The 15928-nt window shown below is 42.0% G+C and overlaps 1 protein-coding gene across 8 annotated transcripts in view; it reads right to left on the bottom strand.

The window, feature by feature from the left end:
• LOC121578793 (calcium-dependent secretion activator 1) overlaps window positions 1-15928 on the bottom strand; it is a 172673-nt gene that overhangs the window by 17856 nt on the left and 138889 nt on the right. For 4 of the 8 annotated variants that reach the window (XM_045223688.1, XM_045223687.1, XM_045223689.1 and 1 more), the window contains 7 exons: window positions 8038-8181; window positions 5975-6130; window positions 5443-5590; window positions 4167-4241; window positions 3986-4069; window positions 3603-3635; window positions 2341-2448 (listed from right to left, as the gene is read on the bottom strand). In XM_045223688.1, the coding sequence (XP_045079623.1) occupies window positions 2341-2448; window positions 3603-3635; window positions 3986-4069; window positions 4167-4241; window positions 5443-5590; window positions 5975-6130; window positions 8038-8181 (748 nt within the window). The remainder of the gene's footprint in view (window positions 1-2340; window positions 2449-3602; window positions 3636-3985; window positions 4070-4166; window positions 4242-5442; window positions 5591-5974; window positions 6131-8037; window positions 8182-15928) is intronic. The other 4 variants (XM_045223692.1, XM_045223691.1, XM_045223693.1 and 1 more) reach the window with 1 other exon arrangement.

Raw genomic sequence — 15928 nt, 5'->3', positions numbered from 1 at the left:
CGTTATGTTTGGAGGAAAAGGGGGGTGTTTGCAAGACGAAGAACACCATCCCAACCGTGAAGCACTGGGGTGGCAGCATCATGCTGTGCGGGTGCTTTGCTGCAGGGGGGACTGGTGCACTTCACAAAATAGATGGCATCATGAGGAAGGAAAATGATGTGGATATATTGAAGCAACATCTCAAGACATCAGTCAGGAAGTTAAAGCTTGGTCGCAAATGGGTCTTCCAAATGGACAATGAACCCAAGCATACTTCCAAAGTTGTGCCAAAATGGCTTAAGGACAACAAAGTCAAGGTATTGGAGTGGCCATTACAAAGCCCTGACCTCAATCCTATAGAAAACTTGTGGGCAGAACTGAAAAAATTTGTGTGAGCAAGGAGGCCTACAAACCTGACTCAGTTACACCAGCTCTGTCAAGAGGAATGGGCCATAATTCACCCAACTTCTTGTGGGAAGCTTGTGGAAGGCTACCCAAAACGTTTGACCCAAGTTAAACAATTTAAAGGCAATGCTACCAAATACTAATTGAGTGTATGTAAACTTCTGACCCACTGGGAATGTGATGAAAGAAATAAAAGCTTAAATAAATAATTCTCTCTACTATTATTCTGACGTTTCACATTCTTAAAATAAAGTGGTGATCCTAACTGACCTAAGACAGGGCATTTTTACTAGGATTAAATGTCAGGAATTGTGAAAAACTGAGTTGAAATGTATTTGGCTAAGGTGTATGTAAACTTCTGACTTCAACTGTATGGGGTGAATCTCCAGGGAGATGGGCCTTGCTAGTAGATGTACACAGAAAGATTATTTGACTCTCAATCATGCCACTGGATGTAATGTGTTAAAACAATTTAACATGAGAGATAAGTTCCATTTCAAAATATATAGCTAGGGGAGAAAGTCTGTGGAAAGCTTTGGAAAGTAAAGCTGAAAGAAATGTTGAAAGGCATTGTGGTCCAAGTGAGAAAAAGAAAGAGATGGAAGGAAAGGGAAAATACACAGAAAACCAGGGGTGTTTTTATGCTTTCTGATCACTGAGCATGAACGCATAGAAACAGCAGCAGAGAAGCATCACGCTTTGGTCATATTGAGCAGAGCGACAAGAAAAGGACAACATAGAGGAGTCCTACAGTGCAGCAAGACACCTTCATACGCCACAGTACTGCCAGAGGGAGAACAAATAGAGAGTGACATATATATAGAGAGAGGCCTCTTCTTTAATCAGAGAAGAAATGCTCTTCTGAGAGAAGACGACACAAGCCAAACAGCAGGTCAAAGCAGCAAGAGAAACAAACATGGAGAAGAGACACTTTCACTCAGAGAAGACTGATAAGGGAGAAGGCAGGTCATGCCAGCAGGCCTTAGGGGAAGCCACACACACACACACGCATATAACACACACCCACACACGCACACAGGTGCAATCTGAGGTTCTCACCCCGAAAAGAATAGTGGACAAATTGGTCAACATGCATCACAAAGGATTATTTAGATAACCAGGTTTCAGGCTATTCCTTAAGACAGTGTTCTCTTTTCTCCCCCCACTTTATTCACTCTCTAATACAAACTCATTATATTTCTCTCTGTCCCTTTCGTTCTTTCGTTCTTTCTTTCTCTCTCGCTATCCTTCTTAAGCCCTCATTACAATAAGCCCTGGGTCAGAGGGCCCTGGCCCTCCTTTCTGTTTGTCGTTCCTAAGAGGAAGAAGATTTACTTGGAGAAAGCCCTGATTGTCAAAATGGGACAGTTCCAAATGTCTTGTATATACTCCAATGTGGGGAACGGGTCAGCAGTGTGTGGGGAACTGGTCAGCATAACCCGACCTACTAACCCTAACCTTTTGATCTGATTATTAATGTTGCTACAGATCAATTAGTGGAAGAACACAATGTATTCTAATGGCTGAAGACAGAATTTAGACTGGGGAATTGTAAAGATGGTATTAAGTCATCTTATAGGAGGGCATTCTATTGTGTGGCCTTTAATTGATGAACCCCTATTTGCTGACTCGCAGAGAGAGAACACTGCTTAAGATAATCCTCCTCAAGGTTTTGCACTTCTCAAACAAACAGAGATAAACAGAAGATGCAGAACACTGCAGTAGAGAAGAAACAGGCTAGAGCATAGTGTATTCATAAGGAGGGTACAGTTAGAAGTAAAGGACGAGGTAGAAAGAGAGAGAGAGACAGAGAGAAGGAGAGAGAGAGCTACTTGTACAGCTGCGGAAGAAAAGCCAGAGAGCTGTTCAAAATGAGACTTATCCCTCTGAACCGACTGTTTTATCACATCTTGGAGAGCCTCCCCTGTAAGGGAGGAGACGGCATTGGTTACTTACGGCAAATAACCTTTCTATGTACACCTCCTCATTGACCTTATCCCGCAGCATGTCCTGAGAATGGCGGACAAAGGTCACGTAACCATCTGCAATGTCCATCCCAGGCTTCTGCAGAACACACAAGAGAGAAAGAGCGAGAGAGAGAGAGAGAGAGAGAGAGAGAGAATGCGTGAGAGAGAGAGAGAGAGAGAGAGAGAGAGAGAGAGAGAGAGAGAGAGAGAGAGAGAGAGAGCGAGAGAGAGAGAGAGAGAGTTGAGAACAAGAGGGAAAGAATAATTAGTCCCAAAACAACAGATTCATTGTCTCACCAAGGCACTGAAACCTGTTTACTTCATAATAGACACGATGGAGACCAGCAAAGTGACATAAGTTATTATCAACTGTTATGTAATGTCAAGCTCTAAGACATGCATATGAAAAACTGACAGGTATTAAAATAAACATTCAACCCAAAGTGTTATCAAATTGTCATTTTCATCTCAGAAAAAAAGTATTGAAATGTACAGTTGACATCTCTGGAGAGGTGTTTCATTTACGGTGCATCTAGACCCTGGGCTATGGCTGTCTTTTTTACTGAACTTCCTATTAGAGATGTGTACTTGGCACAGAATCATCTGTCACAGTCTGGGCATGTGCAAAGTGAACAGAAGAACCAGGAACACATGATCAGGCTGCTGAACAGACTGTTAGGAGGGCTGCCATTTCTCATGCCATCTCAAATATTCAAACAGGACAATGCGTTTGCAAATAAGACACTCAATTTGTGTGTGTGTGCGTGTGTGTGTGTGCCTTTCCCCCTCCCGCCTCTTCTCCGGTATATGAAACACATCCTCCCGTGCCGGCAGACGAGGTCATATGGATTTGTATCAGCCGCTGTAAACCGAACTTAGTTAACACATCCCTGAGTGGTTCCAAAGGGTGCAAATTAGTATGTTTCTCCAGTGTAATTGTATTTTGTGCATTAAGCAAACAATTACCATGCAGAAACTAGGGCTCTGGCCCTGCGGACATAAGAGGCCCAATCAAAGATTCAATGACAAGGCATTCATTTAAAAAGTGCCGTGTTGAGCCTTTGTGGGTTTTTGTTACACAACACAACAGAGACACTCACAATGTGTGCCGCATGACATGCCAAGCTGGCTGTTTTTGACCAGATCCATATGAGGGAAGATGTAATGACACACACACAAACACACACACGTACACTTGGACTGGGACAAGAAAAACACAAGTACTGATAATAATACTATTCTCCCACTTACAGGTACATCCACATACTTTGATGCAGCTTTCACCTTGAAATGAGACAGAGAGTTTAGGTGAAAAGGAAAGATTTGAGATTCCAACTGTGCAACTTCCTTTCATTGCAAAAGCTGTATAATGTGAGTGTAGCTTCAGTGTGCGACTGCAATATGCTTAAGTGAGTCATATCAGGAAATGTAATTGCACAGTTCACTCAGAATTTAATTAGACTTCTATTACAATGTTCAGGAAACTACTAAAATACTTAACCTTTTCATGCATTGGGAGTGTTATCATGAGCAAACTGAGGGAGAGTGCTGTACGTACTCTATGATGATTAAAATAGTTATGTATGCAGTGTACGATGAGAAAGACGGGAATAAGCGAAGGAGTGCGTTCTTACTGTGAAAGAGAGGAAGGAGGAGAAGAGTGTGCCCTCATCGTATCTGGACAGTTTGGCTAGGACACTCTCTAGAATGACCACGAACTGACAGACAGGGAGTTGTGTTACTGGCAATTATATCACGTTTAAAACAATATTGTTGTAATATCCCTTTCAGATATGAGTAAGACAGTAACAGCACCTTTGCTACCAGTAAGGTGATCATCTCCTTCACAGTCTCCTCTATGAGAGCGTCGATTTGGGAATGGTACTGTCTCTGTTAGGAAAGAGACATGTTAGTCACAACGTCCAAATCCAGCATCCCTCCCTTCCCTTATGTTTGTTTGTTACCACGTCTCACAGTAGGCCAATATGCTAATCAGTAGTATGACAGCATTCTTTTGTCTTCACGTGAGCCATGTAAAAGACCTCAGACTAATTAATTCTGCACTTGTAATTGGTATCTGTCTCTGTCTCTAGATTGTGCAGATATGAGAACTGTCACATCTACCCCATGTATATTCAGTACCATCTACACACATGCTAATGAAATCAAAACATTTAAAGTGTTAGAAGACTGGGGAACACTGGGGAACACTGCATTGACAGCTAATTATACATTTGGGAACTGGGGGTGAGATTTCAATTGAATTGTTAGCCACACTTACCCAATCTCTAACAAACTTTCACAAGATAGAGAAAATAAATGAAAAGAAAGATAGAGGAGACATGGTGATGGTGAAAAAGCAAGCGACTACAGCAAAAGCACATATTCAAGCAAAAGCTAAATTAGGATACACAGCAATCGCAGTAAGTGCCATTGAAACTATTGTAAGTGAAAACCTTGACAGAAATGCATATACAGTATGTACTACTATACAACATGTATTTTATAAGCATAGCATTAAATAATATGAGCAAATAGAAAGAAATGGAAGCATAGAAATGCTGATTCTAAGTCAGCTGGAGCTACTGAATCCATGCAATTAAGAGAATACACATCTAACACACAGCTGGTGAGCACAAAAGGATTTTCCCAAAGTGCATTGGTACTGCTCCAGGGTGGATACCGATCTGTATACCCAGTGCAGCATGCTCAGTGATATATCATAGAAATCAGAGTGAAAGAGAAATCACTGAAATCACTATTAGACATCAATAGAATCATATACATTATATTACATAAAATAATAGGTGAAAACTTTACACTAATTCAAAGACTGTGTAAATATGAGTGTTGGTCTGAGGCTGTGCAGATGGAGGTGGACTGGTATCTGATGTCTGATCTAAGACTGGTATTTGATGTCTGGTCTAAGACTGGTATCTGATGTCTGATATAAGCCTGGTATTTGATGTCTGATCTAAGACTGGTATCTCATGTCTGATCTAAGACTGGAATTTGATGTCTGATCTAAGACTGGTATCTGATGACTGATTAAAGATTGGTTAAAGACTATTGGGAGGAAGGAATCTTCTACCTCCTGTCCCAGCTCCATGGCACACAGCTTGGCTGACTGGGCCTTGGCATCCACCATCACGTTGAACATGGTGCAGATGGACTGAGGCACGCGGAGGTCTGTGGTCCGACTGCTCTTCTGGAGCTTGGACTCAAAGGCCACCCTCGTTCTGGAGACAGGGACAGAGAAAGGAGAGAGGTTGTAGAGCACTATACACAGACCTACAATGTGTGTGTGTGTGTGGATGTGTTTATCTATACTTGCTTTTTCTAGGGAGTTTACGGTTAACGTTAGAATTTGCGTTAGGGTTAGAATTAGGTTTAGGGTTAGGGTTAGGAGCTAGGGTTAGTTTTAGGATTAGGGTTAGGAGCTAGGTTTAGGGTTAGGGTTAAGGTTAGGGTTAAGGTTTGGGTAAGGGTTAGTGTTAGGGAAAATATTATTTTGAATGGGACTGAATTGTGTGTCCCCACAAGGTTAGTTGTACAAGACGGTGTGTGTGTGTATAATTGTGTGTAAGCAAGTGCAAGTGTCCCATTCAGGAGCGTTCTCTCACCGTTTGACGCAGGACTCGATCATGTCGCTGGACATGAGTTTGAGCCTGCTCTCCAGGTGTTTGCCAAACTCCTCCTCAGGCCAGTGCAGGTCTCTGATGAAGGTCTGCAGTGCATCCAGCTTCCAGAATAGGTCCTCGGACGTCCCCGAGCCATTACTGGGCAGGAAGAACAGGGCACAGGTCAGTGGTCACAGCTAAGAGGTTAAAGGTTAGAGCACTGGTACCCAACAGGAGAACACATGGGGGGTAGAGGACTACATCAAGGATCAGAGAGGATGGGCAAATCTAGGTCTCAGGATTCCATTTGTTTGGGTTATTTCTACCATTTACTGATTGGTTACAATATATTTTGAATGGAAGATACTATATCTTTGATCTATTCCTGGCCAATGAGGTTCTATGAATTATGTTCATCAAGGTACCAATCAGTGTATGGTAAAAATAAACAGACATGAGTATGTCTTTGACCAATCAATAACCCCAGAGTTGAGTAGTTATTAAAACCAGGGAAAGAGTAGGGGTCCATGCATACTGCAGGTTGGTCAGTTAGTTAGTGCACTCTGGGAAAACACACAATGAAGGGTGGGGTTGCTTTCTGATGCGGTGGAGGAGACTGTATACCACTCCCCTTCCCTGCCCCCTTCCCCCAACCCTGCAGACAGAGAGCAGCTCTCTCCAGCCACACAGATCTCTCCAGACACACAGGGGCCTCCTCACAACTAGTGCCCACAGGTAAGAGCTCCAACACAGGGTAAACAGGGACTTGTCCTCCCTAGCACACTGTGGCAGACTGGAGATCAGAAAGATGTGATGGAAAGATACAAATTCAACACTTTGAAACACTGGCTTGGGTTGGGCCTCATTTAATAATGGTGTGTAATTTAGCATTTTCCATTCTTGTTGTTTTTCAATTAGCTTAAAAAGTAATTTGTGTCTTTCCACCATTCAGTTCAAACACATGCAGTAGGAGGAAAATGAAAAGCCATTGATGGTTCTCCATTTTGAAACACTGCCTACTCTAACCCCATGCGAGGGCCTTGGCATGAACATGGCTGCAGGTAAAACAATAAGAACACTGGGACAACTGGGGTCATGGAAACAGAACATCAGATCACTGGCAGTGTTTTACTATATATTTTAGAATAGGCTGAACCTGTTTTTTTCCTAATTATCAACAATGTGGTTGTGTCAATGCTGTGTATGAGTTTTCTTTTGTGGGGTGAGATTGGCTTAGTCTTTCTGGCTTATTTATAAGATACCAAACCTGCGTTTAGTTCTATCTTTGACAGAGCAGTACCTTTAAATTCTGGCAGCGAATGTATTAATTTAATCTCTCTCTCTCCTTTCACACATTTTTAGTAGCTGGTGCTGAAGCTGTTTCACTTTGGTTTGGAAAGTGGGATAGATAATGTGTCAGGTGTACCTCAAGGTGCAGAAGAAGAGCTTTTAATCAACATATCTAAACATAGCTTTGCAATTACCTTCACACTATGTCTCTCCTTGGTCCCTCGGGAGGGCTGCTAAGAGCTAACAGGTAGACATGGAGTTTTACAACTGGCAGAATCACTAATGAAATGGGACTTAATTTCATATTCCGTCAATATCAAAGTGGGATCATTATTATTGTGTGAATGAGTGAACATGATCTGTATTAAAGTAGGAGTATCTGAGAGGCTCATGCCTCAGTAAAGACAAGCACCAGGAGACCTAGGGCTGATCAAAGTTCTCCTACTTCTGCACGTTAGGCATGGTTGGTTTTACAAATGCACTATAGGCCCAACTACGGTATGCATAAAATGTGATAGATTAAATTTGATTGACTGACTACAATGTTTAGCACAGTCAATGTTTTATTGTAGCCTATAGTTGAGTAGCTGCCGTTAGCTAATAACTAAGTAAAATCACTTAGGCCAAACCTGACCCCATCTAAATTCTGATTGGTGGATATTGCCTGTACATCTCTAGAAATTGAGTCAGTATCCTAGAGGACATGTGACATGTTCATGCCAAGAACACACATTCATTTTTCATGTTTCAGGCTCCAACAGAGACTCAATACACACTCTGAGTCACATGTAGCTGCCATCCAGTTGGGTGTAGAAAAGCTAGACATTGTTAGGAGGCTAACTGGTGGTAGATTTGGTACTTTGGGCATTTGGAGGTTGACATTTGGTAGATTCAAATCAGGAAGATTACTTGTTAGGCTCCTGTGTAGAGGAAACAGACATAAAATTAAAATAAGACGCGCTATAACAGCGGTAAAGTGGATATGTTTTAACAGGGAAAGTGAAGAAATGGTGAGAAAAAAACAATTGGTGAGAACAATAGCAGTTATTAAGATGAAATAAGTAAGGGTATCGTTGCAGTGAATAGAAGAGACAAATGTAATGTTGAAAAATCATGTGTAAAGAGTGTCTTATCAGCATTGAAGACAGTAATGACAGAAGATAGTTGACTAATGATAACTCAATACATGGTGACAGCAAACTGCTATGACATTGATACAAGGGATACCATTTGAACACTAGGGAATACCAAACATTGAGGAAAAATGTTTCCGACAACATTTTCAGACATATGGTCTTACCTGCAGTAGGGAAAATTTGAATTGAATAGATAGTAAATAATCTTGTTAGTACAAATTAATATATTTGGTATTGGTTTACTTTGACTCCATATCCATAACGCATTTATTACACATCTTTAAGTATTTCATGAACGCTTTATAACTGGTCCCAACAACATTATTAAAGGTTAATGAAAAATATTCATAGCATATCTTAATAGATGCATCATTACAATGACAGTGTAGTGTCATCAATATGGCTGTTGTCAAAAGTGTGCTTCTGCCAGTGTTAGTGAATATGCCAAAAGGCCAAACCACGTTTTGAGACTTCTTCTTCTTCTTCTTCTTCTTCTTCTTCTTCTTCTTCTTCTTCTTCTTCTTCTTCTTCTTCTTCTTCTTCTTCTTCTTCTCACTGAGGTCAATGGTGCAAGAAGATCCCCACAGGGTTGAATCCTCAGGGTACATTTTACGGATCAAATCGTGTAGTTGAGGGTCATACTATAACTCTTCCGTAACTCATTAGCAACCTTCCTCCACATCACAATTAAGTTGGTCATACTGGTCTATTACGCATACATGTAGGGTCTGTATGAATTGTATGTAGTCACATTAAAGTCAAATCTATTTTCCCATTCATAAAGCATTTATAGCTAAGCACTTCATGGTAATTAACTGTGCAGTTTGCCAATCTGATCTATAACACCAACATTAAAGGTCTATGTATGAACTTTATGCAGTCAATGTACTGTCATTTCAATATTCTCATTCATAAAGCATTTATAAGGCATTTATAAACATGCCTCACTTATCAAAAAGAATACGGACACAACACAGAATGTTATTTTATTTACATTTTCCATATGTAACGTTAGCTAGCTTGCACAGAAAACAATTGCTGAGGATCGCAGAAGAATCCTACAATTGACATTTTTCAGTTAGTCTTTTCTTGAATAGATTTAACTGAGATTCATATTCAAAGCTTTCAAATTCAATTCCCCATTTTAGACTGATAGCTAGCAATAACTTTTTTATTGAGTAAAATGTAATAACATAAGGAGGTAAAGCTAACTAGTGTTTCCCCCTTATTCACTAATGTAACGTTAGCTAGCTTTTACAACTCGGTCCAGAAACGTTCAAATTTTTTCATAAAACTCATGAAACATTTTGTTAACAATGTTAGCTATTTCACTATTTACATTGTACTTTTGCACATTACAGACCGTTTAAAATAGGACAAATTAAGAGAGACCATAGAGATAGACAGAGGACTCATCTTTGTATATGTGCCATTCTAGCGTCTGTGACAGCATGGGCAGCGCCATGGAGGCCATCTCCATTTAGAAGTAGTCAATGTTCTTCTTCACGATTGGCTGATCCCACCTGATGACCCGGTTGGACATGACTCCAACAAGGTCACCAGGAGGGATCAGCCAATGAAGTCGGAAGTCCCACCCAGTTGACTACATTAAAATGGTGGAAGCCCTCAATGGAGCTGCCCATGCTAATACGGCCTTTTGGCCACTAGAAGCCTCTATCATTCTCTACGTTTTGACTGCAGATGAGAGGTGAGAAGTCATGGGGGCATCGCTTCCGGGTGACAGCCCAGCATTCTTCTGGCTTCTTAATAGCTATTTTTGTTATTTTAAATGTACAAAGGTACACTTTCAGTTTTTTAAATGATTTTTGTAGAAGTGAGAGGTCACCTCTCACACACTCCTCCTGTGGCAGTGCAATCAAAATGGAAAGAATGTCATGATGTTTCTGTCTCTGAATTCAAATCAAATAAATATAAAATGGTCACATGCTTCATAAAGAACTGTAGACTAACAGTATGATGCTTACTTACGAGCCCTTCCCAACAACGCAAAGAGAAAAAGATAAATAATATCAAAATATCAAAATAATAACACAAGGAATAAATACACAATGAGTAACGATAACTTGGCTATATCCACGGGGTACCAGTACCGAGTCGATGTGCAGGGGTACGAGGTAATTGAGGTAGATATATACATATACTGTAGGTAGAAATAAAGTGACTAGGCAACAGGATAGATAATAAACAGTAACAGCAGTGTATGTGATGAGTCAAAAGGGTCAATGCAGATACTGTAGTTAGTTATATAGTTAACCAATAGCTACCTAACTATTTCGCAGTCTTATGGCTTGGGGGTAGAAGCTGTTCAGGGTCCTATTGGTTCCAGATTGGTGCATCGGTACCGCTTGCCGTGTGGTAGCAGAGAGAACAGTCTATGACTTGGGTGGCTGGAGGGCCTTCCTCTGACACCGCCTGGTATAGAGGTCTGGTCGGATGCCAAGCAGTTGCCATACCAAGCGGTGATGCAGCCAGTCAAGATTGCTCTCAATACTGCAGCTGTGCAACTTTTTGAGGATCCGAGGGACCATGACAAAACTTTTCAGCCTCCTGAGGGGGAAGAGGCGTTGTCGTGCCTTCTTCACAACTGTATTGTTGTGTGTGGACCATGATAATTCCTTAGTGTTGTGGACACAAGGAAGTTGAAGCACTCGACCTGCTCCGCTATAGCCCAGTCAATTTGGATGGAGCGTGCTTGGCCCTCCATTTCCTGTAGTCCACGATCAGTTTCTTTATCTTGCTGACGTTGAGGGAGATTTGGTTGTCCTGGAACCACACTGCCAGGTCTCTAACCTCCTCCCTGTAAGCTGTCTCATCGTTGTCGGTGATCAGGCCTACCACCGCCGTGTTGTCTGCAAACTTAATGATGGTGTTGGAGTCATGCGCGGCCACGCAGTCGTGGGTGAACAGGAAGTACAGGAGGGGACTAAGCATGCACCCCTGAGGGGCCCTCGTGTTGAGGGTCAGCGTGGCGGATGCATTGTTTCCTACCCTCACCACCTGGGGGCGGCCGGTCAGGAAGTCCAGGATCCAGTTACAGAGGGAGGTGTTTAAACACAGGGACCTTAGCTTAGTGATGAGCTTGGAGGGCACTATGGTGATGAACACTGAGCTGTAGTCAATGAACAGCATTCTCACGTAGGTGTTCCTTTTGTCCAGGTGGGACAGGGCAGTGTGGAGCTCAATAGAGATAGAGTCATCTGTGGATCTTTTGGGCGGTATGCGAATCGGAGTGGGTCCAGGGTGTCTGGGATGATGATCTGATGTGAGCCATGACCAGCCTTTCAAAGTATTTCATGGTTACAGATGTGAGGCTAAGGGGCGTTAGTCACTTAGACAGGTTACCTTGGCGTTCTTGGGCACAGGGACTATGGTGGTCTGCTTGAAACATGTAAGTATTACAGACTGCGTCAGGGAGAGGTTGAAAATGTCAGTGAAGACACTTGCCAGCTGGTCAGCGCATGTTCTGAGTATGTGTCCTGGTAATCCTTCTGGACCTGTGGCCTTGTGAATGTTAACCTGTTTAAAGGTCTTACTCACATCGGCTACGGAGAGCGTGATCACACAGTCATCCAGCACAGCTGGTGCTCTCATGCATGGTTCAGTGTTGCTAGGCTCGAAGCGAACATAGAAGGTATTTAGCTCGTCTGGTAGGCTTGCGTCACTAGACAGGTCGCTGCTGGGTTTCCTTGGTAATTCGTGATAGTTTGCAAGCCCTGCCACATCTGACGGGCGTCAGAGCCGGTGTAGTAGGATTCGATCTTGGTCTTGTATTGACGCTTTGCCTGTTTGATGGTTTGTCGGAGGGCATAGCGGGATTTCGTATATAAGCGTCTGGATTAGTGTCCCACTCCTTGAAAGCGGCAGCTCTAGCCTTTAGTTCAATGCGGATGTTGGCTGTAATCCTTGGCTTCTGGTTGGGATATGTACGTACGGCCACTGTAGGGACGACATCGTCAATGCACTTATTAATGAAGCCGGTGATTGATGTGGTAAACTCCTCAATGCCATCAGATGAATCGCGGAACATATTCCAGTCTGTGCTAGCGAAACAGTCCTGTAGTTTAGCATTCACTTCATCGGACCACTTCCGTATTCAGCGCATTACTGGTACTTCCTGTTTGAGTTTTTGCTTGTAAGCAGGAATCAGGAGGATAGAGTTATGTCAAATGGAGGGCGAGGAAGAGCTTTGTATGCATCTCTGTGTGTGGAGTAAAGGTGATCTAGAGTTTATTAAACTCGTAATGTCGAAAAGTACAATGTACGTTTTAAAATATACAGATAGCTAACATTGTTAACTAAATGTGATGATGAGTTTGTAACTTTTATTGACCAAGTTGGAAAATGTGTTGACATTACCATTAGTGAATAAGGGTACATTTTATGCACTAAAATAGTTATTGCTAGCTATGAGTCTGAAATTAGGAATTTAATATGAATGCATTGAATATTAATCTATGTTAAATCTATTAAAGAAAAGTACAACTGAAAAATGTCAATAGTAAGACTCTTCGGCGATGTCCTCAGTAATTGATTTATGTGCTACATCTAGAAATAAAATGTCCATATTTCCTTTAAAATGATGTGTTGTGTCCGTGTTCTTTTTGATAATTTAGGCAAATGCTTTATGAATGGGAAAATATATATTATATTACTTTGACTGCATAGAATTCATACATACAGTGGGGGAAAAAAAGTATTTAGTCAGCCACCAATTGTGCAAGTTCTCCCACTTAAAAAGATGAGAGAGGCCTGTAATTTTCATCATACGTACACGTCAACTATGACAGACAAAATGAGAAAAAAAAATCCAGAAAATCACATTGTAGGATTTTTTATGATTTTTCTTTGCAAATTATGGTGGAAAATAAGTATTTGGTCAATAACAAAAGTTTCTCAATACTTTGTTATATACCCTTTGTTGGCAATGACACAGGCCAAACGTTTTCTATGGGGTTGAGATCTGGAGACTGGCTAGGCCACTCCAGGACCTTGAAATGCTTCTTACGAAGCCACTCCTTCATTGCCCGGGCGGTGTGTTTGGGATCATTGTCATGCTGAAAGACCCAGCCACGTTTCATCTTCAATGCCCTTGCTGATGGAAGGAGGTTTTCACTCAAAATCTCACGATACATGGCCCCATTCATTCTTTCCTTTACACGGATCAGTCGTCCTGGTCCCTTTGCAGAAAAACAGCCCCAAAGCATGATGTTTCCACCCCCATGCTTCACAGTAGGTATGGTGTTCTTTGGATGCAACTCAGCATTCTTTGTCCTCCAAACACGACGAGTTGAGTTTTTACCAAAAAGTTATATTTTGGTTTCATCTGACCATATAACATTCTCCCAATCCTCTTCTTGATCATCCAAATGCACTCTAGCAAACTTCAGACGGGCCTGGACATGTACTGGCTTAAGCAGGGGGACACGTCTGGCACTGCAGGATTTGAGTCCCTGGCGGCGTAGTGTGTTACTGATGGTAGGCTTTGTTACTTTGGTCCCAGCTCTCTGCAGGTCATTCACTAGGTCCCCCCGTGTGGTTCTGGGATTTTTGCTCACCGTTCTTGTGATCATTTTGACTCCACGGGGTGAGATCTTGCGTGTAGCCCCAGATCGAGGGAGATTATCAGTGGTCTTGTATGTCTTCCATTTCCTAATAATTGCTCCCACAGTTGATTTCTTCAAACCAAGCTGCTTACCTACTGCAGATTCAGTCTTCCCAGCCTGGTGCAGGTCTACAATTTTGTTTCTGGTGTCCTTTGACAGCTCTTTGGTCATGGCCATAGTGGAGTTTGGAGTGTGACTGTTTGAGGTTGTGGACAGGTGTCTTTTATACTGATAACAAGTTCAAACAGGTGCCATTAATACAGGTAACGAGTGGAGGACAGAGGAGGCTCTTAAAGAAGAAGTTACAGGTCTGTGAGAGCCAGGAATCTTGCTTGTTTGTAGGTGACCAAATACTTATTTTCCACCATAATTTGCAAATAAATTCATTAAAAATCCTACAATGTGATTTTCTGGATTTTCTTTTCTCAATTTGTCTGTCATAGTTGACGTGTACCTATGATGAAAATTACAGGCCTCTCTCATCTTTTTAAGTGGGAGAACTTGCACAATTGGTGGCTGACTAAATACTTTTTCCCCCCGCTGTAGACCTTTAATGTTGGTGTTATAGATCAGTGGCAAACTGCACAGTTAATTACCATGAAATGCTTAGCTATAAATGCTTTATGAATGGGAAAACAGATTTGACTTTACTTTGACTGCATAGAATACATACACAGACCTTTCATGTATGCATTATAGACTAGTATGACCAACTTCATTGTGATGTGGAGGAGGGTTGCTAATGAGTTATGAAAGAGTTATGATATGACCCTCAACTACACGATTTGATCTGTAAAATGTACCCTGAGGATTCAACCCCGTGGGGATCTTCATGCACCATTGACCTCAGTGAGAAGAAGAAGAAGGTAAGTCATGGGCCTATACTGGCCGGTGGGGAAATGGGGCTGGTACAGGCTATATATCAGCATATTCACTAACACTGGTATGGCAGAAGCACACTTTTGAGAACAGCCATAATGATGACACTACGCTGTCATTGTAATGATTGCTCTATTAAGATACCTAAATATGTGCTCTTGCATAGCATGACATGAATATGCTATGGATATATTTAATTCACCTTTAATAATGCGGTTGAGACCTGTTATAACACGTTCATGAAATGCTTATGAGTAATAAATGCATTATGGATATGTAGTCAAAGTAAATAGTTACCATATATTTTTACACAATTGTCCACAAATATATACTGAACAAAAATATTAGTTACAGTTCATATAAGGAAATCAGTCAATTGAAATAAATTAATTAGGCCCTAATCTATGGATTTCACATGACTGGGCAGGGGCGCAGCCATTGGTGGGCCTGGGAGGGCATAGTCCCACCCACTTGGGAGCCAGGCCCAGCAAATCAGAATGAGTTTTTACCCCACAAAAGGGCTTTATTACAGACAGAACTACTCCTCAGTTTCATCAGCTGTCCCGGTGGCTGGTCTCAGATGATCCCAAAGGTGAAGAAGCCGGATGTGGAGGTCCTGGGCTTGCATGGTTACACGTAGTCTGCGTTTGTGAGGCCGGCTGGACGTACTGCCAAATTCTCTAAAACAACATTGGAGGCAGCTTATGCTAGAGAAATGAACATTCAATTCTCTGGCAACTGTCACGCCTGCTCCCACTCCCCCTCCCTGGCGCTCGAGGGTGCCAGGCAGCCCATCATTTCGCACACCTGTCACCATCGTTACGTGCATCAGCGCTCATTGGACTCACCTGAACCCTTTGTTAATTACCTCCCCTATATCTGTCTGTTCCTCTGTTTGATCCCCGTGTCAGCATTAATGTCGTTATGTTTCCCCTGTCCAGACGCTGTCCGTGTTTTGTTTCATGTCTGTATATATTAAATGTTCACTCCCTGTACCTGCTTCTCGTCTCCCAGCGTCTGTCCTTACA

The sequence above is a fragment of the Coregonus clupeaformis genome, chromosome 12, assembly GCF_020615455.1.
Source record: "Coregonus clupeaformis isolate EN_2021a chromosome 12, ASM2061545v1, whole genome shotgun sequence".
NCBI classification, from domain to species: domain Eukaryota; kingdom Metazoa; phylum Chordata; class Actinopteri; order Salmoniformes; family Salmonidae; genus Coregonus; species Coregonus clupeaformis.
The sequence above is the reverse complement of the archived record's forward strand: the minus strand, read 5'-3'. Positions and strand labels throughout refer to the sequence as shown.